Here is a 27,533-nt window from a genome sequence, read left to right as displayed (position 1 = left end):
ATTGCATTGCGGACGAAGTTGTAGACGGAGTTTTTTTTTTTTATGTGTTTTAGTTTTTCATAAGATTATGATGAAGGTCGTGGTGGTTAAACTTTAGATGGTTAAAAAGGTTTGCTGTGTTACCGGTTGGTGCGGACACAACTACGAAACACTTTTTGCATGTAATGGGTTTTTGCTCTTCATCAAACCCAAAGTGATTCCATACAATTGAATTTGACTTGCCTTTTTTGTTTACCAAGCACTTCTGCTGCGATTCTCCTGCTTTTTTTCCAGGTCGCTAGGTACAACTGTCCTCTGTGGGTGGACCTGCCGGCTAGCAGGCAGCTGTAGCTTAGAGGGGGGCGGGGCAGAGCAGCTCATGGTAGCTTGCGTGCGCGTGAATTAAACAACTCAAAATGAATAATCGTTTTTTCTCGATTACATAATTTTTGTAATCATTGCATGTAATAATCGAAATCGTAATTGAATTTCGATTAATTGCACAGCCCTAGTTGGTTTTCTTTTGTCTAAATTAGTCTGGCTGTACTTGGCCACCTCCAAAAAAGTAGTTCCACGATCAAAACTTGGTAAAAATACAGTAAAAAAAAAAACAAGGAAAATCACCACTACACTGCAAACAGTAAAAACAAAGAAACACAAGGAAAACGGTTTAAAAAATGTTATTTTTTATAGTGAGTCAGTCTCACTCACTGCTCTGTGTTTTGTCCCCCATTCCACAGGCAGCAGGGGATGCACTGAGCATGCTCAGATGTCTATGGAAAGCGCAAGGTCTCTTCTATCAATGCGTTTTGACATTTTTCTTCGAACAGTTGAATTTTTAGGAATATTTCAAATAAATCATGCACACAGAATGAGCACCACAGACATATTAGGGCAGTGTTTTTCAACCTTGGGGTCACGTGGAATTCAAATGGGGTCACCTGAAATTTCTAGTAATTGATAAAAATAAAAATAAAAACTTACTAATAAAAAATATCTGGTGAGTTGACAGAGACAATCCCAATCCATAACAGACATGACAAACTGTGAAGCTGAAACTGAAGCACTGTGGTTCTATTTATCTGTCAAATGTTCATTGTGGTCAGTTTCAGATGCTGCAGCTCTTTCATAATTCATAGTTTGAGTTCTTGTTTGTTCAGTATTAATGGTCAGCCTTGTAAATCCAAGCTGGACTGACTGTACATATCCTGAGCAAGGAAAATCAAATTCTCTCTTTGTGCAGTAATCTACACCTGGCTTTTCTGCCTCCGTCCATAATAATATACATTATATAGACTAAGTGTCGTCTAAAATTAACATTTATTTGCAACATTGTATAGCAAACTATTACATGATCAAAAACAAATTAATTTTTACCAAAAAAAAAAGTCTCCATTTTGAATGTCTGGGGTCATCAGAAATTTATGATGTTAAAATGAGGTCAAGAGCCAAAAAAGGTTGGGAACCACTGGGTTAGGAGTTAGTGTTAATCTGGTGAAGTTTCCTCCTTCCTGCCTCTACACTGTGCCTGGTGTTTCTCGAACCGCTCCACTCTCTTGGTATTAGTCACAAATCATTTGTTGGCTTAGGTGGATCAGTTTAACCTGTCAGGTGGCAAAGAATGATTGGTGGTAGTAATAAAAGATATGTAGCAAAGCCTCAGGGTTTTTGTATTCATTAATGTGTCTTGTGGCTAAATATAGAAGAGCTAAGGTGGAGTAAGACACAGTGATTTATGTTAGTAATTAAAAAGATACAGTTATGATTTGTTGTGTAATAGCTTTGCTTGTATTTAGTGAGCACAGACACTTATTAGTATTAGCATTGTGTTTCTTCGTGTTTATGTGTACACTATATGGACAAAAGTATTGGGACATGTTGAATTTAGGTGTTTCTTTTCTAACAGGGGTCTGGGATAAAAAAAAACAGTAATGATAAATGTCCTAATATAGTTTTATATTGGGATAAATATCATTACTTAGTTTGGTTTCAATTATTATCTTTGCTTCCAAAATGCCTCCGAGATGGTTTTTACTTCATTTCTCTCAATATGTATTGTTTTTTTCCCCATGACTTTGATTTTAAATGTTTGACTTCTAAATTTCTGAAATATATATTTTTTAATTAATCATCTGCTTTTTTCAGATCTCACTTAGGAAGAAAAATCTCCCATTAAACTTTAAGGAAATATTGATGTTTTTATCTCAAATCAGCATGAACAGGACATCTTACAGCTGTAGACATGATGTGTCCCAATATTTTTGTCCATATAGTTTATAAATATCAATATTTCATTTAGAGCTAGAGCTAGAATTATTATTTAGTCAGGGCATGAAAAATATTTTAGAAATTTAGAGGAAGAACATTTAAAATCATAGTCATAGATTAAAAAATAAGGAAAAAAGAAGAAAAAAATGAGGGGAAAAAAATCAGTGTTGAGAAAAATTAAGTACTAACCATCTCTGAGGCATTTTGGAAGCAAAGAAAACAATTTAAATAAAACTAACCAATGCAATGCAATGATTTATATCACAATATAAACTATATTATGACATTAGTCATTACTGTTTTGTATCCCAGACCCCTGTTAGAAAAGAAACACCTGAATTCAACGTGTCCACATACTTTTGTCTATATAGTGTATCTTGTGACCCATCAACATCTGATCTCTTGCATCCTGTACGTTCTTCCTGGTTGGGGTAAATATGCTGATGCTCGTCTTGCTGCTTCATTTCCTTTTTCTTTAGTTGCAGCATCTTGCAGCTGAACCAACAGAAAGGACACATACTGAGTTTTGGGTCAGAGGGCGACTCGGTTTGACTTTGTAGTACCCAGACCCCTGCCCAGGGGACCTTTACCACCTTGACTGTGTGAATTCTTGTGAATTAATAATTGAGGATTGTAAAATCTGTACAAAATTTGATCTGTGTCTTTAACTCATTAAGACATAAAACATGATCAGTTTTGTCTGTCCAGTTCTTTCCTTTTCTTCTGTAAAGTAACATTACTGAGGTGCATGCATGCTTCCAGAACTCATACAGAATAGTTGGTTTAAGACCAACTCAGTGTTTGTGATGCAACTTCTTCAGTTCAGTCGTGATCACAGCCTTTCCTGTTTTTACACTTCTGCATCTACTACATCTACTACACTACAGCTCTGTCCAAACCTCATGTTGCACTATAGTGTAGTGTTGTCTGGGAACTCTGTTTAAATCTAATAATGCCTTCACAGTGATCGATGCCAAACGTCATTACTTACATCTAACTTACGTTTTATGGCTGATGTGTGAAGTGATATACCAAGCGTGGCCTTTTCATTGGTTATTAGACACTGTGAATGACTTGGCTGTTTGGTGATGACCCAAACAGACAGAAGATTTTATCACACAGCTCTGAAATGTGGCTGCATTAACAGTCTGTTTGGTTATATGACTTAGGTGCACTGTGTTACAGATATTAGCATACTGTTAATTTTATAGTAGCAGCATTCAAAAATGTGTGTGTCAGTTTACAAATTAATTGAAATAATTTTGAGGGGGGGTCAGGGGTCAATTTAGTGACTGGTGTAAAAAGTATTTCACTTTGGAAAGAACAGAAATTTAAGCCTGTTTTTAGTACAGGTTGTAAAAACCAGCCATTAGAATTTAGACCAAACGTATGTCAGTTTTTTTGAGTTCAGTTTTTACAATAGAATAGAATAGACTTTAATGTCATTACACAGTTTGGGCAATGAAGTTGAAGGTGGTTTCTACCAGCGACAGTGCACTTACAACTAATAGCAACACAATAAAATACAGACATATGCATATTAAAATAAATAAAGATTTTTTTCTATAGTGTGCTTTAGAAATGTGTGCAACTTAGAGATATACTATATAACAAGGTAAACTTTTAAAAAATATATAAAAGTAGTATAAAAAAAAGGTACACATATAACAATTGATGTATTTAGCTCAGTTCACATCACTGTGCTAAGTCTCTGTACAGAAATTAGCTTCTTATTGTTTTGCACTGAAATCTGACCTTTGGACAGAGAACTATTAAAAGTATGGAGACAAACCCTGACGTGTCACCACCCATACTTTTATTATTAGTATTACTCAAGCAAGCTAAGAAATTTCTTCAGAGAGTGGAAGAACGTATAGTTTTTGCGTCTCTTTAACTTACAGAGTAAAGCTACAAGCACTGAGCTTTGGTAAGTCATAACAGAAGGCTCACATTCTTCCTTCCCATTGTACTGTAATCTACTACTATGTGTCTTGGCTCCGCCCACTTGTGTGTCATTCAGGATACATGTGACACCCAGAGGTGCATTCGTTGAAACCTGTTTGGCTGCCGGCTGGAATGAGTCGGGAACGCTCCACATGAATGTCCTTCCTTGAAGGCGCTGTGTTGACTCCCCTCGCTATTTTTATGTGTTTGTGAGGGGGTGGGTTCAGAGGAGGGTTTGGACAGCTTTCCTCCTGTTGTTGCCAGAACTTAGCACAAGGTTGACTCGCTCTGTAGGTCTGTGGAGTTTACTGCGGAAAGTTTTTGTTGGGTTAGGAGAAGGAAAAGTGGAAAATAAACAGTTCTTTGGGAAACTTTGGTCCTTGAAGTAAAGCAGATTTTCTTTGTTGTCTAGTAAGTTGCTGGATTTCACAGACTTGCAGGATTTTAGTGTTTAAAACTTAATGCGGTGCTTGGACGTCCTAACTGGGACTATGGCTGACTTCACCTGTGCTATTGCCTAGCAACAGGAGCCTCCCTGAAAGGTAAGTCCAATATGTTGTTTTGATAATAATGACAAAATGACACCGTGTGAAACATTATGTTCCCATTGTTTCTGTGGGAACAGGGAAAGACGCAAATGCACTGGACTCAGAGACGTAATGTTTCATTTAAAAACACATGATCACACTGAGTTTACAAAACAGTCAGTGTCTGGTGAGATTCTTTATGAAATCCACCTCAGGATGGAGCTAACATCAGAGAGCAGAACGAGGAAACAGACGGCGTCCGTACTTTAGATTCAGTGTAGTGTGCCTGCGTTACTGGACAGATGTTTCATGTCCTCTGTGTCTGACATTACAGACATTTTTTTGGCTTTTTCTGTCTTACTGCAGTCTGTTTCATTTTCTTTTTGCATTCTGTAAGAAAGCAGACATTTTTAAACAAAAAAGTTGACTTCCAGTTTTATCTATGAATAATGAATATGAATTGGGTTGACAAACGTACTCCTAGAAAGTTTTTATTTGTCTCCACTCAAAGACTGTAGGACTGCGACTGTCAAATCATTAACTTAAATCTCAAAAACTGAGGAATATTTCAAGACATTACTCTGGAACATATAAGCCACAAAAGGGATTTTGGTCCCTATAGATTTTTTTCAATTAACTCTCCTGTTTAAACAATAATGATGATGATAATGCTAATAATAATAATAACAACAATAATGCTTGCAGTTGTGAACTACAACTAGCTCAATTGCTGACTCAGACTTTCTAAGCTTCTTTTTATTAAATAAAACATTTTTCCCGATAGCTGTACATTTGTTTCCAGTGGGAATTATTTCAGTGTAACACAAAACAATGGAATAGTCTGTAGCAGAAGCCTCATTCATCTAAACCAGCAAAGATGAGACCAAATTTATGATCACTGCTTCATAATGCAACCTTTATTTCTGCTCTTCTTCATCTTGTTCACTGAGTTTTCGCGGTAGATAAATAACACTTGTACTGTTGGATCTGCTTAGCATTAGCTTAGCGCTGCAAAGTTTGCCTCATTGGTCTGTTGTTTATTAAATTATTCATGACATACGTTGGTCTTGGTCCGTTAGCTTGTTTTAGATATTTGCCTATTTAAGTGTTTGTTGTCTGACAGTTGGTTCTGTTGAATTTTTAACTGACTCTTCTAGTAATGTGGATGTATAGAATGTGTATATTGCTACAAGTGTCATGTAGCGTTACCATGGCAACACAGACAGAACTGTGGCTACTTTAGGAAATGGGGACAACTGGATTTAAGAGGCTACACAGATCAGACCATCAGGCGATTCTGACACAAATCTTTCATGAAGTTTACCCATACTTTAGTAGGATACCTAGCCTGTTCATGTAACGTGGATCAATTTGCTAATGTTAGTATTAATTGTGTATTAAGGTGTTTGTCTGTTGGTTATGTAGCTCACCAAAATAACTCACGTACTTTGCAAGTAGCATTGTGGCATTACTGTTCTGAAACCAATGTATGTGTGTAAACATTTATTAAGTACATGAAATTATTTGTTGGTGTTGAACATTACAGTGTTAGTTAGCAATAGCCCTTTTACAGCCAACATTTCCTTTTATTATCAGGAATTTATTTACCTGAAAATAAAAACAACAATTCCAGGTAGTCTGGGTAGCGTTAGGGTTCCAGCACACCTCAGAGTTCCGGAATGTTTATTCAAATCAGGCTCGGTCATTTCAAATCGCTGACTCGAAGTCTCATTGAATTACTTTTGAAATATGTTTAATGAGGTCTAAGCTTATTATCGAGAGTATATTCAAACAGATTATTGCAGTGCACTTGAAGCAGCGAGCTCAAAATTCAAGAGCTAATTCATCAAATGGACTTTGTCGTTCGTCCACTTCTCGTACTTTCTCTTCTTTTGAAGTGAAACTTGTAGAAATGAAATAAACACTGGCTCAAATGTTGTGGGTTTAGTAAGTAAGTGTGGAATGCTGCAAGTGTACTCCACCAATCAACATTCTTCAGCATACACACAGTCCCACCCCTCAAGAATTCTGGGAAATCTGAAAAGTCTTACCCCCTACTAGGAACTGTTTTCAGTGGAAATTTGGGAAAGTTTTTACCTGGGTAATTTTAGTGGGAACATGCCGAGGTTTTTCAAAATCCTGGGTAAAGTTCAAGATCCTGGTAAAGGTGGAAAATGGGCCAGGGTGGTCAAGTTAACTTTTTTTATTTCATTTATCATTTTTTCCAAATATGGTCACTTCTTAGTACATTTATACATTAAATAAGATGACATAGTGACTCTAAATATAATTGTGAGTATACAGTGTGTTCAGGTTTTAACTGTGAAACCATACAGAGGTTTCAGTGTTTGTTTTTTGGTGTCAGAAATGGTAACTGATACAGTGTCAATACTTGACATTTATTGGAGTATAGTTGTATTTGTCTTTCTAACTTTCAGCAACTGATGTCATTGAATGCATCAGGACAAACTTAATTTCAACGATAATTTAAATCCTCATTTGTTGTGAGTGCAAATGTGTAACTCATCTCAGTGCAGCTCAGTCAGTCGATGCTTCTATCATCAGTTAAAGACTCGAGGTGTTTAATTGTGTTTTAGTTCTACCTGTGAGTTTCTAGGGTTCTGAGATTTACTACTTGAGAAGGTTGGCAGTTTAATCCCCAATTCTTGTCTACTAGTGTAAGTATTCTTGAGCAAATGCAAGCCTCTTTTACACAGCACTTCTGTAACGGGAATATTTCACCAGAATGTCGCCATGTTGGCGATGGCCATGTTGGCGACATTCTGACCAAAATAATGCAGCGTACGCGTGACGTCATCGTGCCTGTGCAACAAAGGCGGAATCTATAAGCAGAATCATTAAGCAGGCAGGCAAGTGATTCCAAGGAATTGAGCTACTGGGATCCGGTTCTCAAAACAAACTGGTTCTCGATTCCCATCCCTAATCGCAGGGTTTAAAAAAATTGCAATGTCATTTTTTTCCAATATCGTGCAGCCCTACTTTGTATTTACTTGCCCCAGATTTGTGCTGTCCAAACTGTCTTTAAAGGTGGGGTATGAGATCTTAGAAAAACGGTTCGAAAACTACATTTTGAAAATACTCAATTCAAAAGTCCAAACCCCTTTCTTCAGAAGTCCCTCCGAAGCCACGCCTCCAGAGTAGTGGCACGTGCAATGCTTGTTCCCGAGGGTTCACAAGCGCTGCACAGCAACAATTTGTCGGCTGAGGCTCTGCTCCGTTCCCGGCTTGGGCTCCGACGCCGTCTATGGTCCGGTCCGGTCCAGCCCGGCCGAACTGTCTCCGACACCGGCTGAGGCTCCGTCCCTGGCTCCGGTCCCGTACGCCTGGGGCTCCGACGCCGACTACGGCTCCGGCTGAGGCTCCGGCTGGCGTATCCATGCATACCTCATTCAGTCTCCTCTAACCCCCCTGGCTCTTCCAGAACAGCCCCAGTTCAGACCTATGTGACGAACGTTACATTTCTTAGTGGTTTATCTTCGTGACAAAACAGTTTGCCGGTGAACTTTCCATCCTAATATAACTAATGCCCCATTTCCACTGCATGGTATCTGCTCGACTCGACTCGGCTCAGCCTTTTTGCATTTCCATTTTGAAAAAGGACCTGGAATCTGGTACCCGGTACTACTTTTTTGGTAATCACCTCTGCCGAGGTTCCAGGACTGGGGACCAGACACTGAAACGTGACGTGTAAACACTGCAGACCACTGATTGGTCAGACGGTTTTCTCTGTGACCCACCATTTTACAAAAAACAGATGCGGAAGTGGACAGTAAATGTAGCGGTACATTAATTCACATAATAACAGCCCAAAACTACACCATGGTTTGTCGAGGAGATTCAGTCTTTGGTGGCCGACGTAAAGATTCAGACGAGACAACATGCAACGAGGGAGTTTATCAGCGACTCTGAACAGACGACATGGAAGTAACACGCTGCATCACTATGACGACCAGGTACTGTAAAGTTGGTAGTATCTTGTAATGGAAACGGTCTCCAGGAATACCGAGTCGAGCCGAGCTAGTTCCACGTAGTGGAAACGTGGTATAATATAGCCAGGTTCTGGCTTCGCTTCCTGTACAAGCGCTTCCAGCCTCTGGGAACACGCAATTCATGCTCAAAGAGGGGTACGCGCAGAGAGGGGAAGGGGAGAGGGGCGAATGGCAGGTGAGTTTGATAGACATATCACCGTTCAATCAGTTCGAGTGGGCGCTCAAAATGATTGGATGGTGTTTTTTCAGTCCTGTCCATTCCACAGGTGACTCATTTTTTTCATTTTTGTGTTGGAGAATTTAATTAATTAGTTGTAATCGGGGTGTGAAGGGGATTTTAAGGAAACTAATAAAAAATTCTACAGGAAAATATCTCAGACCCCACCTTTAACAGATTGGATACAGGTCACATGTGGGCAAAAAAAATCACATTTGGGCCACATTTGCCTGCAGTCGGAACGTAGCCCTTTTCTGCTTCTTATTTTGACCCCCACCCCCACCACCTAGAATGGAGTATTCCACCCCAGTGCATATTCACACCCCTGTGACCTGGCTCCTTGGTCTGGTCCGTGCACGCGGGGCTCACTGATCTCCCCTAGTAACCAAACAGGCAGGGCCCACCGTGTGCGCGCGAGTGTGCGTGCGTGCGTTTGTGCGTGGTGACATCATCAGCCCTTAGCCTAGCCAGTCAGCTGCTGCAGTGGCGAGAGAGGAGAGAGAAAAAGGGAGGGGAGAGAGAGAGAGAGAGAGAGAGGCTTCAGAAACACAGCTCCGCTTGTCCTCTTCTGGTCAACATGGCAGCTGCGGTGGTGGCAGAGACTGACACACACACAGCGAGCAGCAATGCGTAGTGGAGCCTAGCTTAGCTTAGCCTAGCCCCGTCTTGTAAACTGTCAACATGGAGGAGGAGGACGCAGCGGCCGACCCGTATCTGCCCTACGACGGGGGAGGGGACACCATTCCCCTGCAGGAGATCCCTAGAAGAGGTACGCCACATCCCGTCCCTCCTGAATCCCACTGTGGTCTGAGACGGCGGCCATCCTCCTGCCCCTTACACTGTCCATATGGCGGACATACGCACCATATGCCGCCTCCTCTGTGTGTTTATTCAGTGTCAGTGTGGGTCTGTGTCGGTTTGTGTGGGAGCTGACCGGGTTCGTATATGTGACCATTCACCTGTTTGTCGATGATTAACGGGCAGCGCGCGTGCACGTCAGCCTCAGATAATGAGATAAAAGAAAAGGCTAATCTAGTGTGAAGGCTTTGGGCCTGTTAGCAGCTGCACCATAAACATCATGAACATCCATTTTCTTTGCCCACAGACTCAGACACAGTTGCAGGCTGTGTTGCTGGATGAATGTTTACTGTGTGTTTGATGGATCCTGCAGTGGGAGGACACCTGTTGGCCAGATCCTGAAAGTCAGCCTCATATTCTAACATGACAGGAGCATTGAAGGTGAAGGCCATCCAGGGTGTCACTGTGGTGCTGTTAGTTTTATTGCAGCAGTGTTTTTCAACCTTGGGGTCGGGATCCCACGTGGGGTCGCCTGGAATTCAAATGGGGTCGCCTGAAATTTCTAGTAATTGATTTAAAAAAAAAAAAAAATATGGTGAGTTGAGAGAGACAATCCCAATACATAAAAGACATGACAAACTGTGAAGCTGAAACTGAAGCACTGTGGTTCTGTTTATCTTTCAAATGTTCATTGTGGTCAGTTTCAGATGCTGCAGTTCTTTCATAATTCATAGTTTGAGTTCTTGTTTGTTCAGTATTAATTGTCAGCCTTGGAAATCCAAGCTGGACTGACTGTACATATCCTGACCAAGGAAAATCAAATTCTCACTTTGTGCAGTAATCTACACCTGGCTTTTCTGCCTCCGTCCATAATAATATACATTATATAGACTAAATGTTGTCTAAAATTAACGTTTATTTGCAACCTAGTATAGCAAACTATTACATGATGAAAAACAAATTAATTTTAGCAAAATAAAATGTCTCCATTTTGAATGTCTGGGGTCGCCAGAAATTTGTGATGTTAAAATGGGGTCACGAGCCAAAAAAGGTTGGGATCCACTGTATTACAGTATCCAGTGTTTGTCTAATGTGGTTTCCTATCCATCTTATGGGTTGCTTCCTCCAGGCCTTGTTAGTTTCTTACGGTGAGTGAACAAAAACAAAAGGCCCCCAGTGAGTTTAGAGCGCGTCTATGGCTGTTGTCCACTTTTCACAGCAGCTTTAGACTGGAAATGTCTTCCTGTATAACCCTTTCATTCATTTTTTTTCAGTTTTATGTTCCGTGTAGCATGAAGTGTTCCTGGAATTTTTATTCAACACTCTTTAGATGACCATATTGACATAGAAAGTGCAACCCCCAGGGCTGAACAATGAATGTAGAAATTAGAAAAAACTGCAGTTAATGGACACTTGAACACGGCTCATAAACATTGGGACTAGAGCTGCAACCAATTAATCGACTCAAAGTGATCCAAAAAAAATCATTCAACCACAATTCGCCTGAATCAAAGCTTTGTTTCCTTCATTTCTCTGCTGTTAAACATTGGTTCCGCTGTTGTGTTTCACATGGACACTTATTGTGATGCACAAAGAAGCTTCAATTCAGGAAAACTGCAATAGAATATCTCCCTTCAATCAGTTTGAGTAGATTAATCGAATCGGGACTTTTTGCATTCACTTCAAGCACCTAGTCGATTAATCGGTTGCAGCTCTAATTCAGATCCCATATTTCTATTGCTTATGGCTGTGATTAGACGTTTGGAGTTTCTACTTACTGAATAAGACATTTTGTCTGACTTGGAGTTATGTGTAAACGTTTCAGAGATGTAACAGGAATTAGTTGTTGTATTTAATGTAATTGGTGGCAGTGTGTTTTGTGTTTTGAATGAGTCAATGTTTGCTGGGAGAGTTTCAGCCTTTTGGTCTTGTCCAAACATGGTCACTTTTAGATTAGATTAGATTCAGCTTTATTGTTATTACACATGTTCAAGTACAAAGTAACAAAATGCAGTTTAGCATTTGAGCAGAAGTGCAATCAGTAAACAGTATTTGCATAAATATAGGATAGTGTTTTGGGGTGCTATAAATGTACTACATATAATTTTAGTTTCAGATCAATAAACGTTACAATATACAGTATTAAAGTCAAATGAATATGTAAATAGACATAATAATGGATATATTTGGGTGGTACAGACAAAATATACAGATTATGGACATATTATACAGGTGGATAGTGAAAAAATAAACGGATTCAAAGGGGTGAACTTGGATCTTCTCACTGATATATGAGACTCCTTTTTGAGCAATACATGTTGAATTTATTTTGTTATCACTAGTTTACATGGCAATTGCTCTATTGTCTTGATCACCTTTATTTATTAATGTATTTGCTCTGATATTAATTCCTTGTACACATAAAAATGTTGTGTTTTTCTTCTGCTCAAAACAAATAAATGAAGGAATGAATGAATGAATTATGTTAAACACTTGTTTCCAAAAAATGATATTAATAAGATTAGGACAGCCAGTGCAAAACATGACACTTAAAAACGTCAGTCTGCCAACCAGTCGGTGATGTCACAGTAGTATAGTTATGATTCTATCTTATATGTTGAACTGCCCGCTGCATGTGTCTTATTGAAACTGTATGAGATTTTTTGTCATAGTCATGTGCGATTCTAATGTCGCCCAATAGTTTATCTTTTACCACCAATTTGACTAGTGATGTGATTGGTGACATTTTCCAGCAGCGCTCCTCAGGCTACATGCAGTCTGTGTATGATGCTGATCACATGACAGCTGAGCAGAATAACTGCAGCCCTAGCAGCATGCTTGTTAGACCCAAGTAATCCCAGACCTCACACTGCTACAGAAAGGCCATGTCCAAGCTTGTTCATTTGGGGAAGTGTTACTAGTGAGAGTCAGCATTTGAGCTCTACACAATCTCTGCGTCATGAGCCAGTGCACTGGGGACAGAAACTGATGCTGTATTTTCCTGTGCCAGTCTTTTGTGTCGGTGTAGGTGTGTCGTCTGAACCACCGGAGCATGATCTTGGCGACGTGCTCGTAGGCAGTCCCCCTCTGTCTCTATTTCCGTGGCGTCACCCTCGCTTGGCTCCTTTCACAAGTCCACTGGTGGGTGCTGCGTCATCCGGAGACCTTTATTGAATTCATTTCAGCAGTCACGTTCCCTGTGTGGGACCCGCAAATCTCACTGGGCCGATTGCCGTCTGTAGTAATAAGATGCATTTCAGGGTAATGATACTTTTTGTGGGCGTTTAGTAGTAATGTCTCATACAGTGTTGAAACCTTTTGTACGATATTGTTTTTTCTGTATCTGATGGGTCAGTTTGTCTGCTACAGCTGATAATGCAGCATTGAATCCATGACTCACCAAAGAGGGACATTGGTCTAAGGAATACGTAGATGGTTTGTAAAATTTGTGTTTAGATGAACACCAAAGCATTTTTATATTATAAACATTTCCTGTTGTCAGTGGTCAGTAGGAGTGGGCAGTATGGACAATGACAATTATTCTGATTATGGCAATTATTCTCTAGATTAATACAGTAATGTTTAAACATAGTCATCACATTTGGTTACTAGTGCTGACCACTGAGAAGAACATTTTCAAATTGTAAGGATTATTATTCGCCTCAATTCAATTTTGAGATCTATATATAGTGATATGATGATATAGCCAAAAAAATTTCATAATCTGTTGATTATTGTCCTGATAAATGTCAATTAATATTTATTTAACGTTAAAGACTGATTTTTGCTCCCAAGTAATTTTACATATTGTGAGCATAAAGAAGATCTTAAAAATGCAAACACTTAAAACACAAACAGAACTTTTCATAAGTCTAGAGGTAGAACATTTAGAACAATTCTATTGATACGATGTTGAGCAGTATGTAATTTCTATGTAAAACATTGTGTTTTTTAGCTGACAGTGAAATAATAAAAATCTGTATATAATGAGATCTGTATCATGATAATGATGTTCATCACAATATGAGATTATATGGCGTCTATTGTCATGAAGTGTCCACACTTGTGGTGTTTTTGGATTCTTTGTCATGTAATGTGGACAGTCAGAAATAAACAAGTATCTGTGATTTGATCGCACCTGTCACATGATTCTCTCTTGAAGAAAACAAGACCTCATCCGTGATGTCCACTGTAGTCATGTGATGCATTTTTCAGACATGGGATTAACTCTGAAACTTTGTTTAAAGAATTGGGTGGATGGAGAATGTGTCATTTTGAAAAGCTGGATGTTCTACATCCTTTGAGAACAATAACACTGTCAAAATATACTACAATGTGCACATATCTACTAATCATTTAAGTCCCAGCTTCAGTACACATTCAAGTTTTACCTGCTAAGTGAGTAACTCAAATCATGCCACCTGTCTAGGCAACTGGATTTACAAGATCATGAAGTCATGCAGGATTCCACAATTACAAACCCTGCTTTGAACCCATTAGTGTTTCTCAGTCTCATAATGTCACCCAGCCTTTGGCAGAGGTTAAATTATTTAGTATCATCAACATAGGGAGTTTTGAATCGGTGAACACATTAATTAAATCATGATAGCCTTATAAAAACACAAATCAAGACTGGCAACAGTGGAAGTGATTAGAAAATAAATAAATAACAGCCATCATGTTTTGGCAACAGTTGTACCAGTTGTAACTGAAAAAGGCAGACATGCATGGATCACATTACTTTAAGTTCTAGTGCCTATGACCCAAACAGACATATAGATGTCTATGTGGAAATGGCTGTTTGTGGGATGTCTAGGTTATGTATGTTCCACCTCCTTCCCCTCTTAAAATCCCTGCTCCATTTTCATCAGATCCTTTTCATAAAATTTAATAACTTGATAATAACGTGGACTCGTCGCTCATATTTTGCTGGTGGTGGTTTAAGTAGGTACTTGGACAGAAATAATGCTGTTTTGTCTGAGCTCTGTCATCATCACTCACAGTAAAGCCTTTGTTGCAGATGACTAAGTGCCACATATTTCTGTTTTCATAAGTAGAGGCTCACAGTTTGTGGCTGATTTGAATATTAAAGGATGAGCTGATCTCATGAAGTGACATAAGGTGTGAGGTTGAAGGTATTTGCTGGGTACTGTATTGTAAAACATGGCTTTTATTAGGAGAGTATATTTCTGTGCATTTAACCTTAACAGATCAGACCTGAACACTGAAGTTCCACTGTTAGGAACAAACACTGTGTTCGTCTATCTGTAGGATGATCAAATGTCCAATCTCCTCTAACGGTGCACATTGTTTTGCCTTGTCCTATTGAATATTTAATCATTTATATGTGCTGTGACTGATCCGAGTCATGCTGAAGTCATTACTGAACTGACTGTGCTCCTACAGACATTCACTTTGTTCTACAGTCTGATCCAATTAGAGCAGAGATCCCGCTACTTATATCATAAATGTTCTCACTAAAAAGGACTGATGAGTTAGTCTGATACATGAATATGCACATGGCTCCACATGATAGTCTGTAAAAATATAAACATTCCACCCTCTTTCATTGTTGAATTGTTTGTTGCTGCAGTCTTACTGAAGACAACATCACAGTGTTTGTGCTGCTATGACGATCAGCTGTGCTCAGCAGGTACTATATCTGCAGTGGAAATGCTGTGCACTACTGGCCAAACCAAGCCGAGCCACGCCAAGCTAAAGTGAGTCTAGCTGATCAGACAGTGATAAGGCGGCATTAGATAAATTCTTATTTTCCATCTGTGCAGATCTTTACTGCTGAAGTCATCTCTGTTCTTGATGAAGTAGTGGAAATGAGTTCTTACAAGGTTTTGTCATTTTTCAGTTGTGTTCATGTTTCATTATTGCTCAGTAGAGCTGTGTAGTCAGTGTTTGTAATGGTCTTCACAGTTATGATGTGTACTAATGTGTAGCCACCAGCAGAGAGTGCCGTGGTGGAATTTTGCCCTCTTCAGGAATATTACCAGGCCTATTCAGGCTCGCTTTACGTACGTAAATAAGTATGTCCATTTCAAATGGTGTCGAGTGTCATTGCTTTCATACTTGGATGCATCCATTGTGTTGGAATGTGCATTTCTCAATCAATCCACCAGAGGGCGCTGCTCTCAATTAGCATACTGGCTGAATACCACGAAGAAGAGTAAACTTTTTTGAGAAGAAGAAAGTCAATAATAACAAACATGGTGACGACAGAGGAGGTATTATTTCTAATGTTGATATTGAGAAGGGTAATGTCATAAATATGTTGGCAGTTTTTCACTAACTCACACAGTTGCTCTTTGAAAAGTTTTGCCATTTCTGGAAATTATTGTCTTCAAATCTCAGCACTGCCTCCACGGTTCCTGGTGGTACTGCTCTGTATTCTCCGTTTGGGTTCACAGCCGCAAGCTCCCAGGGAATGGACTAATGTGTTGACTATATGAAAACAGTTTGGATGTTCTACCGAATAACAATAATTTGTTTCTGCCTCCTTCATAGGGTCTAACTACGCCATGTCTAACGGGGGCGGAGCCGCCAGCAGCACCACCCACCTACTGGATTTCCTAGAGGAGCCCATCCCTGGTGTGGGGACCTACGATGACTTTCACACCATCGACTGGGTCCGTGAGAAGTGCAAGGACCGTGAGAGACATCGGAAGGTGAGGATGCTGGCTCTTACAGGCCACAGGAATCACATTTTAGTTATAGATATGTTATGACAAAATACAAGCATCTGGCTCAACACTGCCAACAAAAACCGTTGTTTTGTAGTCCTTGATAATGGTATATTAGTCTTGGAAAAGAGTACTATTTGTTTTGATGACTCATTATGGACTTGGGGGCATATAGTTCTTTCTCAAATGTTTATGTTCCAGTGGAATAGTCACACCAATGACTATTCAGCTAAAAAAATTAAAAGTCCTGGTTTTTAGTTCACCAGCTGATAGGCCATGGGCTGTTGAGGAAGCCCTGCGTCTGTCATCTTCATTAGCAATTTCTTCAAACATCTCCCCTGACGAAACTACTGATTGGATTCATTGATTCATCAATTGATTCATTTAGCACTGATTGAAAGTCATATTTGGACTTTCATTTGGGTCCATGACTTTTGACCTTGAATGACCTTGAAGGGTCAAACTCAAGGTCACCAATATATACTTCTCAACAATCTTCCTCTCCAGAACTACTGGTCATATTCATTTCAAAATTTTTTTATGTAGCGTCCTTGGGACAGTGTCTGCAAAGTTTGTTCAAAGTTTTGAAACATTTTGATTTTAAAATTTTTGGTGATTTTTAAAAAAAATATTACACATTTGGTTTACTTATAATGGTCCATATTTTGATGGCGTATAACATGTAAATGGTCAGAGTTATCAATATAGTTCCTACTGATCACTTATAGAAGTCATATATGGACATTCATTGAATTTGTTGAGTTCTTCTCCAGTAAAAGTACCACCTACTTCTGTTGAGAGGTTGATCTCCCAACAGAAGTCAAAACCACAGGACTCTAACACAGCAGCAGAACCTGACAACCTCACAAATTTAACTTGTTATTGATTCTTGATTGAACATGACACTGAAATACAGAGCTATTGGTCTGTTTTGTTTTTTTTTTTAACAAATTGGCTTTGTCCTCAGTTATTGTTGCCATAGTAGCATGTCACTGTATGGTATTCTCAAAAATATCAGTGACTATTATTGCAAAGGAAATTATATTCAATGGCTACTTCTGTCTAAAATATCAGAAAGAAATAGACAGCAAGGACAACCAGGAGCAACCAGAACCAGTATTCTCTCACCTGATACAGTAGTGAATACCACAGCTGAAGACACTCAGTATTTATTTGTACAGTCTGTGACCTTATATCTTCCACACTGAAAAGTCTCAGTTTGATACTCGATACTTAAAGATGCCCCTGGGTCAGTGAAAATCCTCTGCTGCACCGGAAGTCGTGTCCTATATTATATTTCCTGTAAAAATTATCAATTAATGATATCAAAAATTAGCTTCAACAGAGGAAAGTTTGGCATGTAAGTGAAATGCCAACATTTTAACCAACAGTTTGAAGGGTATTGTCTGATTTTTGTCCTGGAATGAATTGTACACAATAAACCAGTTCACTCCACATCTCCTCAAAACAGATACACAGTGTTTGTGACAACAGTAGATCCAAATATTGACTTATGCTTTCCACATGTGTTTTAGTGCAACTTCGCAGAAATTCCTATCTCTGAGAATTGGAGTGTTATGTGATCGTTGTGGACAGTTTCATGACCTGGTCTTACCTTCCTCAGAATAGATTATTGAATTATTCAGAAACTTTTGACCTACATGTTTTACTGCTAGAATAAGCACTGATATTATCCACTCCCCTGTTTCATGCTGGCTATTTGATGTATTTGTTATGGGTTTAATTTATTTCTCACTTTTATGTGTATTTTTGTGCATTTTCAGATAAATAGTAAGAAAAAGGAGTCAGCATGGGAGTTCACCAAGAGCCTGTACGATGCCTGGTCTGGATGGCTGGTGGTCACGCTCACCGGCTTGGCTTCAGGTAATACACACCTACAGGCCCTGTTCAAATATTTCATTAACCCTTTAAGCGCCAAAGTCGCAATATTGAGTCAAGCAACATAACTGAATGAAACAGACCATAGCTCCAGATAGAATTGTCAAATCTTGTTACCACCTCCCACCAATAGATGGCAGACATGTGCCCCCTCAATCATAACACCATTTCAGGGCATGTCTCTATACAAAGTGAAGAAGAAAATCCAGTTAAAAGGCGTGAACTGGTTTAGTACATTAGTAAAGTTTATTTAGTTTTAGTTTGGATAGCTAAGGACAGATTTGGCTACTGTTTGGCTAAAAAGTTACTAAAACTTACTGCATTTTACTCTCTACTAATGTTTAAGTTAGTTTATTTTAAGGATAAGATGACAAAAAACACAAAGAAAAGTTCCATGTGAATATGTTCAAAGTTCAGTTTTACTAAAAATTACACAGTCCAATATGGCCGCCGCCCTGTGACATCACAATATACAAATTGGCTGAGTAAATTTACTCCCACTAAACTTTGGGTCATACCCATCATTTTTCTCATTTTCAGTATGACTTTATCTCACTTCTAAGCTACAGCTTTTTGAAATCTGAAAATCAAAATTGAATTAAAACAAAACAAAATTCAGGTGCCTAACAGGTTAACATGTGTCTTGAGATAACTAAAAACAGGTCCAGGTAAGTGTTTCTGTTCACATCTGGCATTAGACAGCATCTACGGATGTGTCTGATCACTGATCGAATTTAGTATCCCCACTCAATTTACAAATAAAAAAGTCGACTGTTTGAGGTGATCCCAGTGATAGGATAGAATTACATCCTCAGACTATCTGAGAATCAAGACCCCTGAACTGGGCCACACACACAGCTTTTTTCTGGTCCTCCTAAGCTGCTGACTCTCACATGTTTGGCCTCAGGCAGTTCACCCTCACTCACCCTTTTCCTCGTTTCTTTTGCCTTGACTTTGCCACTTGTTCACAAATCACTTTTGTATTTCCTGCTGGACTTGTCCCTCTGTGCTGCAGTATATTTACTGTACAGGGTGTCTATAAAATCTCTTAACAATTTAACAAATTTATTACAAAAGCAAATTAATAGACAAATCTGTGGAAATTATTACAAAATGAAAAGTAGATATTGAAGTTTTTGTGCCTCATTTAATCCACCTATATATGAGTTTAATTATTTGTATGAAGCACATCCAGACGGTACTGTATTTGTTTCCATGCTTGCTGTATCATAGACTCATCAGTTGTGTCAATGGCATCAGTGATCTGTAGCTTTAGGTCGTTGATGTCCTGTATTTTTGTTCAATACATGATATCTTCAACATGACCCCATGGAAAGAAATTTTGTTTCAATAAACTACAATACATTTTGTGTCTTTTCTTGAGGAGTTAAGAAGAAGAAAAAAAAGGTATCCTGTCCATTCAACTGTCCATTCAACTTGCAAAAAACTTCAGTGAAGTTTTTTGCAAGTTGAATGACAGTGCGGGATACCTTTTTTCTTCTTCACTTGTACCTCATGCTCCTACACACTCCTGAAGACTTTTTAGGCGTGCACCAGTCTCCACAACTGTTTTTTTGAGGAGTTGCCATTTTTAAGGATTTATTTAACAGAGCGTATTTCTTTATCAGGTTACCTGAAATATACAAATGCAATGTGATTAAAAACTTTGATAACCACTTAGTACATAGAACAAATCGGATTAACATCTCATCAATTGTAATACATTTTTTAGATTGTAAAGAGACTTTTGGACTCCCTGTATATAACTGCCAAAAGTAAACCAGCTTTAAAATCACATGGTGCTATAAAATTCAGTATTTTTCAAAAGGAAAAATGATTTCCCCATTTGACAACATTTTGTACAATTGACAGAAGACACCCCCCCCCCCCCCAAAAAAAAGGAAAAAAAAAACCCTGAGCTCTGCATTTATAAAACACAGCTCACTTCCTTTTTTCTTGTGAAAATGCAGACACGACTACAGACGGTATCTTCCATTAACTGACCAAAGTGCTGCATATGAAGTCTATGTTCTACATGGAAGTGGAAGAGAACTGCAAATTACCTCTTATATTGAAAAAGACACATATTTATCAATTTTCACTAACACACACACTATAGGTGCCAAAAAAACTACAAAAACATTGCAGCATACATTAGAAGTTTTTAGCCTTCTTAGACTACTTTTAAGGGAGTAGATATTGGAGATAAGTTCTAGTTGTAGTCTGTGAAGTACACCAGAACATCAGCAGAACCATGCATTATTAAGACAGACACCCCAACATTCCACCGTCACCTCATCTCCTTCCTGCTTTGACCTGCTCTTCCTCTCTTCTCTCCTCATCCTCCTCTTCCTCCTCGTCCTGTCAGGTGCTTTGGCTGGCCTCATTGACATTGCTGCTGATTGGATGAACGACCTTAAGGAGGGTGTGTGTCTCAGTGCCATGTGGTTCAACCATGAGCAGTGTTGCTGGACGTCCAATGAGACCACGTTTGCGGAACGTGACAAGTGTCCTCAGTGGAAGAGCTGGGCGGAGCTAATACTGGGACAGGCCGAGGTACACCGACAACTGGGACCGCCAACACTACAACACCTGTACTGTGTTATAAGACGCTTTTGTTTTGCACTGTGTGAAGCCTCTCCTGGCCAAAATACTGACTCCCTCTAGTCCCAGACTCACATTATCTGCTTGATTTGTGGGTCCTGTGGGTTGACGCCTGTCTCTGCCTGATTCTCTGCAGGGCCCAGGCTCATACATCATGAACTACTTCATGTACATCTACTGGGCTCTGTCCTTCGCCTTCTTGGCTGTCTGCCTGGTCAAGGTGTTTGCTCCGTACGCCTGCGGTTCAGGGATCCCAGAGGTGAGCAACATGATGCTTAAACACAATGTGTGTCCGAGTCAGAGAGTTTAACATCTAGTATGTAAGAATTCAAGGGATTTAGGATGATCTAATCACAAAATACGGGACATGATATTCATAATTATGTTTTCATTCATCTATAATCACTTGTACATAATAATAATAATGAACTGGGTTTCTGTAAGGCTGTTACATTATTGATCCCTTCACACACTGGTGAAGTGAAAGTGAACATCAACATGAAAAAGTAAATTTGCACATAACATTTATCAAATGGGCTTATTTTTTAACTTTATGGAACAGTTATCCTTTTTAAAATACCACTTGTAGAAAAAAACTTAACATCTGATTGTACTTTTTACACCATAGCTCGGATTTGACGCTGAAAATTATATCCAAACAATGTGAAAATGTATTCAGTCTGTTGATTATATAGATGATTGTTAAGTTTCAAGTATTAGATTTTCATTATTTTGTGAATATTATTGATATTAATGAGTTTGAACATTTGTGAGTTGCTTCAAAGGCCCTGTCCACATGTTACCGCAAAAATACCAATTTTTAGTTTTCAAATTACTATAATTCAGATATTTGAGTGAAACTTTCAGAAAGTAATGATCTTTTGATACATTTTAGGTGACGCATATAATGGTAGAGTCGTCCACATGTTACTATGGCAGCCTGTCCACGTCTTACCACATTCTCATGTCAATAAAACAGAGACTTTTCAATATTTTCCTCCAAAATGTATTTTCAACGTAGTTGAACAGAATATCTAAAAGGTTTTGTTCGACTTGATATCAATTTCTGTTGAGAACCACGTTTTGAGTTTTTGCGTAAAGCTTAAAAAAATTTGTCCGTTTCACGTCCATGTGTTACCGAGCAATAATTTGACATTTTTCCCCTAAAATTTTTTTCTCCCCAAATTTTGTGATACATAACGTTAAAGTGCTTATAAATATCTACTCAAATATGTATAATACATGCATATAAGTTACTCTGCTTACATGACAGACACTGTTGAACACCAAATATGTCCATGTGTTACCACTTGATCGGACTCTGGGGCAGACTGACAGAAGCATGGCCCCTCTGACCACCACCAAACATTCATACACACAATAGACGCAATGGCACATGACTAGGACAGAGCAGGATTCGAACTGCCAACCCTCCCATTATTGGACAACCCACTCTACCTCCTGAGCCACAGCTGTAACAGTCACTCTTCCTTGGTCCTTCTCAGGCTGTTTTCATTCTTACGTCTCCTTTTGAACATGTTGAAATGGCTTAAAATTGTTACATCAGTGGGCAGCGCAGGGATGTGAAAGGTTTCACTCTGCTGTGAAAAAACCATTGTGATGTGAGCGTCTAAGGTTTTCAGAAAATGTATTTTTGGTCACCTTGGGAACAAGATAGCTGGCCCTGCAGGATGAGGGGAAGGTATGCATGAACCTGTGAGCGTAAATACAGAATAACAATTATAGAACAGAGGAAATGTTCAGGGAAGGATAAAGTCAAACCCGAGTGGATGGCAAGTCATTCTTTATTTATGAATGTTTCATTCGTGCTCGCATGAAAGTCAGATATTAAAGTCTGAGCCCAGTTCAGACCACAGGTTTCAGCTGCCTCTTGGAACTTCTGACAATTGCGACTTTAGTTTATTCTGAAGATTAATTTGTATGATGCCTGTGTGAAAATATGGCAACATCCTGTCGCCAATATTCTGAAGCAAATTTCTAAGATGAAAATAAGTTAATGCTGTCTTTTGCTTTACTATTCACAAAATTTAAGATTTCACTTATTTTTTTTATTAACAATTTTTTATTTTATTTTAAAGTATTGGGTCATCAGCCTTTACACACACACAACCTTTAATGAAATCCCATTCTTAATTTGTAGGGTTTACTATAGAGTCACCCCCCCCCTTTTTTACTGCTATAACAGCTTCAACTCTTCTTACAAAAATACAGTTAACTTATACACTGAAGTAAATTATTTTGCATGTTTGTGGATCATCTGAGGTTTCAGATGTGGACTAGTCCTGTACTCCAGTAACCCCATAGTTTTTCTCTAGTTTAATGTCTTCCTCACTGTCTTTCCCCAGATCAAGACCATCCTTAGTGGGTTCATCATCCGGGGCTACCTGGGCAAATGGACTTTGATGATCAAGACCATCACTCTGGTGCTGGCTGTGGCGTCTGGCCTCAGTCTTGGGAAGGAGGGCCCCCTGGTCCATGTGGCCTGTTGCTGTGGGAACATCTTCTCCTACCTCTTCCCCAAGTACAGCAAGAACGAGGCCAAGAAACGAGAGGTAAGAAACAGAAGGAATTTTCAAAGGAAATGTGTACAGGGTGTCCAAAGACACTTTACAATTAAAAAAAACAAATTATCACAAAAGTAATTGATGAGATATGTTCATCAGGTTTGTTCCATGTACTCAGTGGTTATTAAAGTTTTTTATCACATTGTGGGATCATGTCCAATCGAATCACTGGTTGATTTTTCTTCAATAAGAGATCAACTATGTAAGTTTTCTTCTTCCTGCTCCTTTTTGAGCAATACTTATTGAATTTATTTTGTTATTACTAGTGTACATGGCGATTGCTATATTGTCTTGATCACCTCTATTTATTAATGTATTTGCTCTGCTATTAGTTCTATGTACAAATAAAAGTTTTGTTTTTTCTTCTGCAAATATAATGAATGAATGAATTAACTACTGCAAGTGTTCTCCTTGACCTTTAGACTGAATAAGTGTCACCACAACTGTCACCTTCAACCAACCATCATTTTCAGAGATGGTCCAGTTCCATGACCACCTCATTCAACAGATATTACCCCCTTGATTTTCTCACTATGGGGTTATGTTAAAGATATCATGTATCGAACAAAGACACGGGACATCAACGACCTGAAGTAAAAGATCACTGATGTCATTGAAACCATTGATCAGGCAATGATACAGCTAATATGGAAACAGATCCGGTACCATCTTAATGTGCTTCGGGTAACTAATGGTCCCATATAGAGGTGGATTAAATAAAACCTATCTAGTTTTTGTTTTGTATTGACACCTGTATTTATGTGCTTCCACCATCACTAGAGCTGAGGTGTGTTTGTTGTTTCTTTCAGGTTCTGTCTGCCGCATCAGCAGCGGGGGTGTCTGTGGCATTTGGAGCCCCAATCGGAGGAGTTCTGTTCAGCTTGGAGGAGGTACAGCAAATGGCCCGACACGAAGTAACTTTAAACCGACTAGAAATAGGCAGCAGGATCTACCGTTTCAGTATCATGTATCACTATATACAATCACCTCAGACATATAGAAATAGAATACGATAGAAGACCTGATTTTCTAATTTACAAGACAATTATGGCTGATGATGAATAATTTGCCCTATTTTACATTTTCAAAGATGCTTGTTGTTACCAAGTGTGTTTCCCATTACTGTAATTATCCAAACTGTACTTTGCTTTGCTTTACTGTACTGCCTGTTTTAGGGTCAAAACAGGGTGGAATAACAGAAAAAGACAAAGAGAGGAATAGAAGTTTTATATTTTATTGTTTTATATATTTTACTAAATAAGGCACTCAGAATGTATGTTAATCAGAGATTTAGGATGTTGAACATGAACTATGAACTGGAACACACTGAACAGCAAGTATTTGAATTTTGAACTCCAAAAAGTAGTTACACAGTCACAACTCAGTAAAAACACAGTTAAAAAAAAAAAAAAAAAAAAAAAAGGAAAAGGAAAATCTCAACAGCACTGCAAACAATGGTGAAAACAAAAAATGACAGAAAACTGTAAAAAATAAATAAATAAATAAACGTCTATTTTTATAACAAGTCAGTCTCACTGCTCTGTGTTTTACCCCCCATTACACAGGTGGCGGGGGGTACACTGAGCATTCTCAGATGTCTATGGAATGCACAAGGTCTATTCGATCAGCACGTTCTGAAGATTTCCTTATTGAGCGAACAATTCCATTGTAATGAATATTTAAAATAAATCATATATTCAGAACGCTCACCACAGACACGTCAGGGGTTAAAGGGTTAAAAATCTCACACTATCAACATTTGTGCTTTCCTCTTAGGTGAGTTACTACTTTCCTCTGAAGACGCTGTGGCGCTCTTTCTTCGCTGCCCTGGTGGCGGCCTTCGTCCTGCGCTCCATTAACCCCTTTGGAAACAGTCGTCTAGTGCTGTTCTATGTGGAGTACCACACGCCCTGGTACCTGTTTGAGCTCATCCCATTCATCCTCCTGGGAGTGTTCGGTGGCCTCTGGGGCGCCTTCTTCATCCGAGCAAACATTGCATGGTGTAGACGGCGCAAGTCGACACGCTTCGGCAAGTACTCTGATTGGTGATTGAAAATGTCATGGCAGTGTGTCACCGTCTGCCAGTGTGAAGGTGACTCCATGGATAGGAGTGTGTGAGAGATCACTGTCAGCTGTTTGCACTAGGACAGAAAAGGCAAATATCAGCACAGCTCTGGAGATGATGATGATGAAAGGTTGAGAACAGCAACCGGGCTGTTTCAACCATTAGCATCTTGTGTACACATTATGGAGGAAACTTGAATGACTAAGCACAATAAAATGTTCTAAGAAGCAACCATTTGAAACCAAGGGGAAACAACTGTGGCATGAAACTGAAACCAATGTGGAAGTATCTTAACATGTAATATCACTGATGCTGGCTCCAAGAAATCCTGGTTCTAGTGACTCCCATTCAAAACATAAAGGAATCAGTGAGATAATTTTTCCAGGAATCATTCTGTTTTGGTGGCTCTAAAGCAGTTGTGATCAAAAAATTACTCAAACGAGACTGTATGGGTTCACATTTCAATTAGTTAGTTGTAGCGTTAGCGAGTTTCACAACTCACAGCGCCACTGTCTTATCCAAATATAGGCATTTCAGTTTCCAAAAAGCAGGACAGTAACATTAAAGTTAGCGTTAGTTCAGCAATGCATTTTATAGTTCTTCATCTCACCTGGTAATTTGGCCAACTAATGCTAACAAATGTGTTTATCCATATGTGAGGGTGTTCCTGTTTCTAAACACACTTGTCCCTTGCCTTTCCCCATCTGCACTGTCCTGTCCAAATATGGTCATTTCTACCTCCAAAAAACCAAGATGCCACCAAAAACACGACAGGAAATCCTTCCTGACTGTGGCCATCAGACTGTTTAACTCCACCTTATAGCCATAGAATTATAATTACACACAACAATATTTTTGCACACTTATTATGTATATTTATCATATTGATAATATATTGTCTATTTAGAGCTTTATATACTTAAAGATTTTTACTCTGTTGTATTGATTATTTGTTTCCTGCTACTTTTTATTATATTTGAATGGAGAGGCTGTAACACCCAATAATTTCCCCACAGGATTAATAAAGGATTCTGATTCTGATTCTGAAAAGGACCAAAGTCCACACTTGAGGCTTCAAAATGCCACCAATTAAATGAGTGATTTGATCCACCTATTTTATACAGCATGTTAGAAGTGAGTCCAGAGCTGAGCTGTGGTCTGGATCTTGGCCTGACGTATTTTTTCTCTTTACTCAGGTAAGTTCCCAGTCTTGGAGGTCATCCTGGTCGCAGCTATCACAGCAGTAGTGGCTTTCCCAAACCCATACACTCGTCAGAACACCAGTGAGCTGATTAAAGAGCTGTTCACTGATTGTGGGCCGCTGGAGTCCTCTCAGCTCTGTCAGTACCGCCTCCAGATGAACGGCAGTAAGGCCTCCGAGGGGGGCCCTAACCGCCCAGCAGGACCGGGGGTCTACTCGGCCATGTGGCAGCTCTGCTTGGCACTCATCTTTAAAATCATCATGACCATATTCACCTTTGGACTCAAGGTACTGCTTCTTCTGTTTCCATCTTAATCCAAATGTTGCCTTGTAAACCTGTACTAACAGTCGAAGCTGTCGTCGCTCCTGCCCAGGTCCCGTCGGGTCTGTTCATCCCCAGCATGGCCATCGGGGCCATCGCTGGGAGGATCGTTGGCATCGCAGTAGAGCAGCTGGCATATTACCACCATGACTGGTTCCTGTTCAAGGAGTGGTGTGAGGTGGGAGCGGACTGCATCACCCCAGGGCTCTACGCCATGGTTGGGGCTGCAGCATGTCTGGGTACGTCAACACTCACCAAAGGCAGGAGAAATCTATCCAGGGTTCCCACTGGGTCTTAAAACATCTTAAAACTCTTGAATTTCCAAATCTGCATTTAATACCTTAAAAAAGTCTTTAAAAGGTATTAAATTTGATATGGTGGGTCTTCAGTTCTGTTGCCATTAACCTGTTTACTGTATTGGG

General features: G+C 39.3%; 1 protein-coding gene across 10 annotated transcripts in view; it reads left to right on the top strand.

Moving 5' to 3' along the window:
• clcn3 (chloride channel 3) overlaps window positions 1-27,533 on the top strand; it is a 65,624-nt gene that overhangs the window by 22,924 nt on the left and 15,167 nt on the right. For 7 of the 10 annotated variants that reach the window (XR_003938068.1, XR_003938067.1, XR_003938066.1 and 4 more), the window contains 9 exons: window positions 16,260-16,420; window positions 18,220-18,319; window positions 20,703-20,890; window positions 21,075-21,197; window positions 23,305-23,511; window positions 24,333-24,413; window positions 25,300-25,552; window positions 26,785-27,077; window positions 27,164-27,350. Coding sequence is in view for 7 of the 10 variants with exons in the window: in XM_030162017.1 (XP_030017877.1) it covers window positions 16,260-16,420; window positions 18,220-18,319; window positions 20,703-20,890; window positions 21,075-21,197; window positions 23,305-23,511; window positions 24,333-24,413; window positions 25,300-25,552; window positions 26,785-27,077; window positions 27,164-27,350 (1,593 nt within the window). In the remaining 3 variants the exon portion in view is untranslated. Of the gene's footprint in view, window positions 1-4,471; window positions 4,734-9,442; window positions 9,715-16,259; window positions 16,421-18,219; window positions 18,320-20,702; window positions 20,891-21,074; window positions 21,198-23,304; window positions 23,512-24,332; window positions 24,414-25,299; window positions 25,553-26,784; window positions 27,078-27,163; window positions 27,351-27,533 lie in introns of those variants that run through there. The other 3 variants (XM_030162019.1, XM_030162016.1, XM_030162021.1) reach the window with 3 other exon arrangements.

Source organism: Sphaeramia orbicularis, chromosome 18 (assembly GCF_902148855.1).
Source record: "Sphaeramia orbicularis chromosome 18, fSphaOr1.1, whole genome shotgun sequence".
Classification (NCBI taxonomy): Eukaryota; Metazoa; Chordata; class Actinopteri; order Kurtiformes; family Apogonidae; genus Sphaeramia; species Sphaeramia orbicularis.
This window is presented reverse-complemented; position numbering and strand designations above follow the sequence as displayed.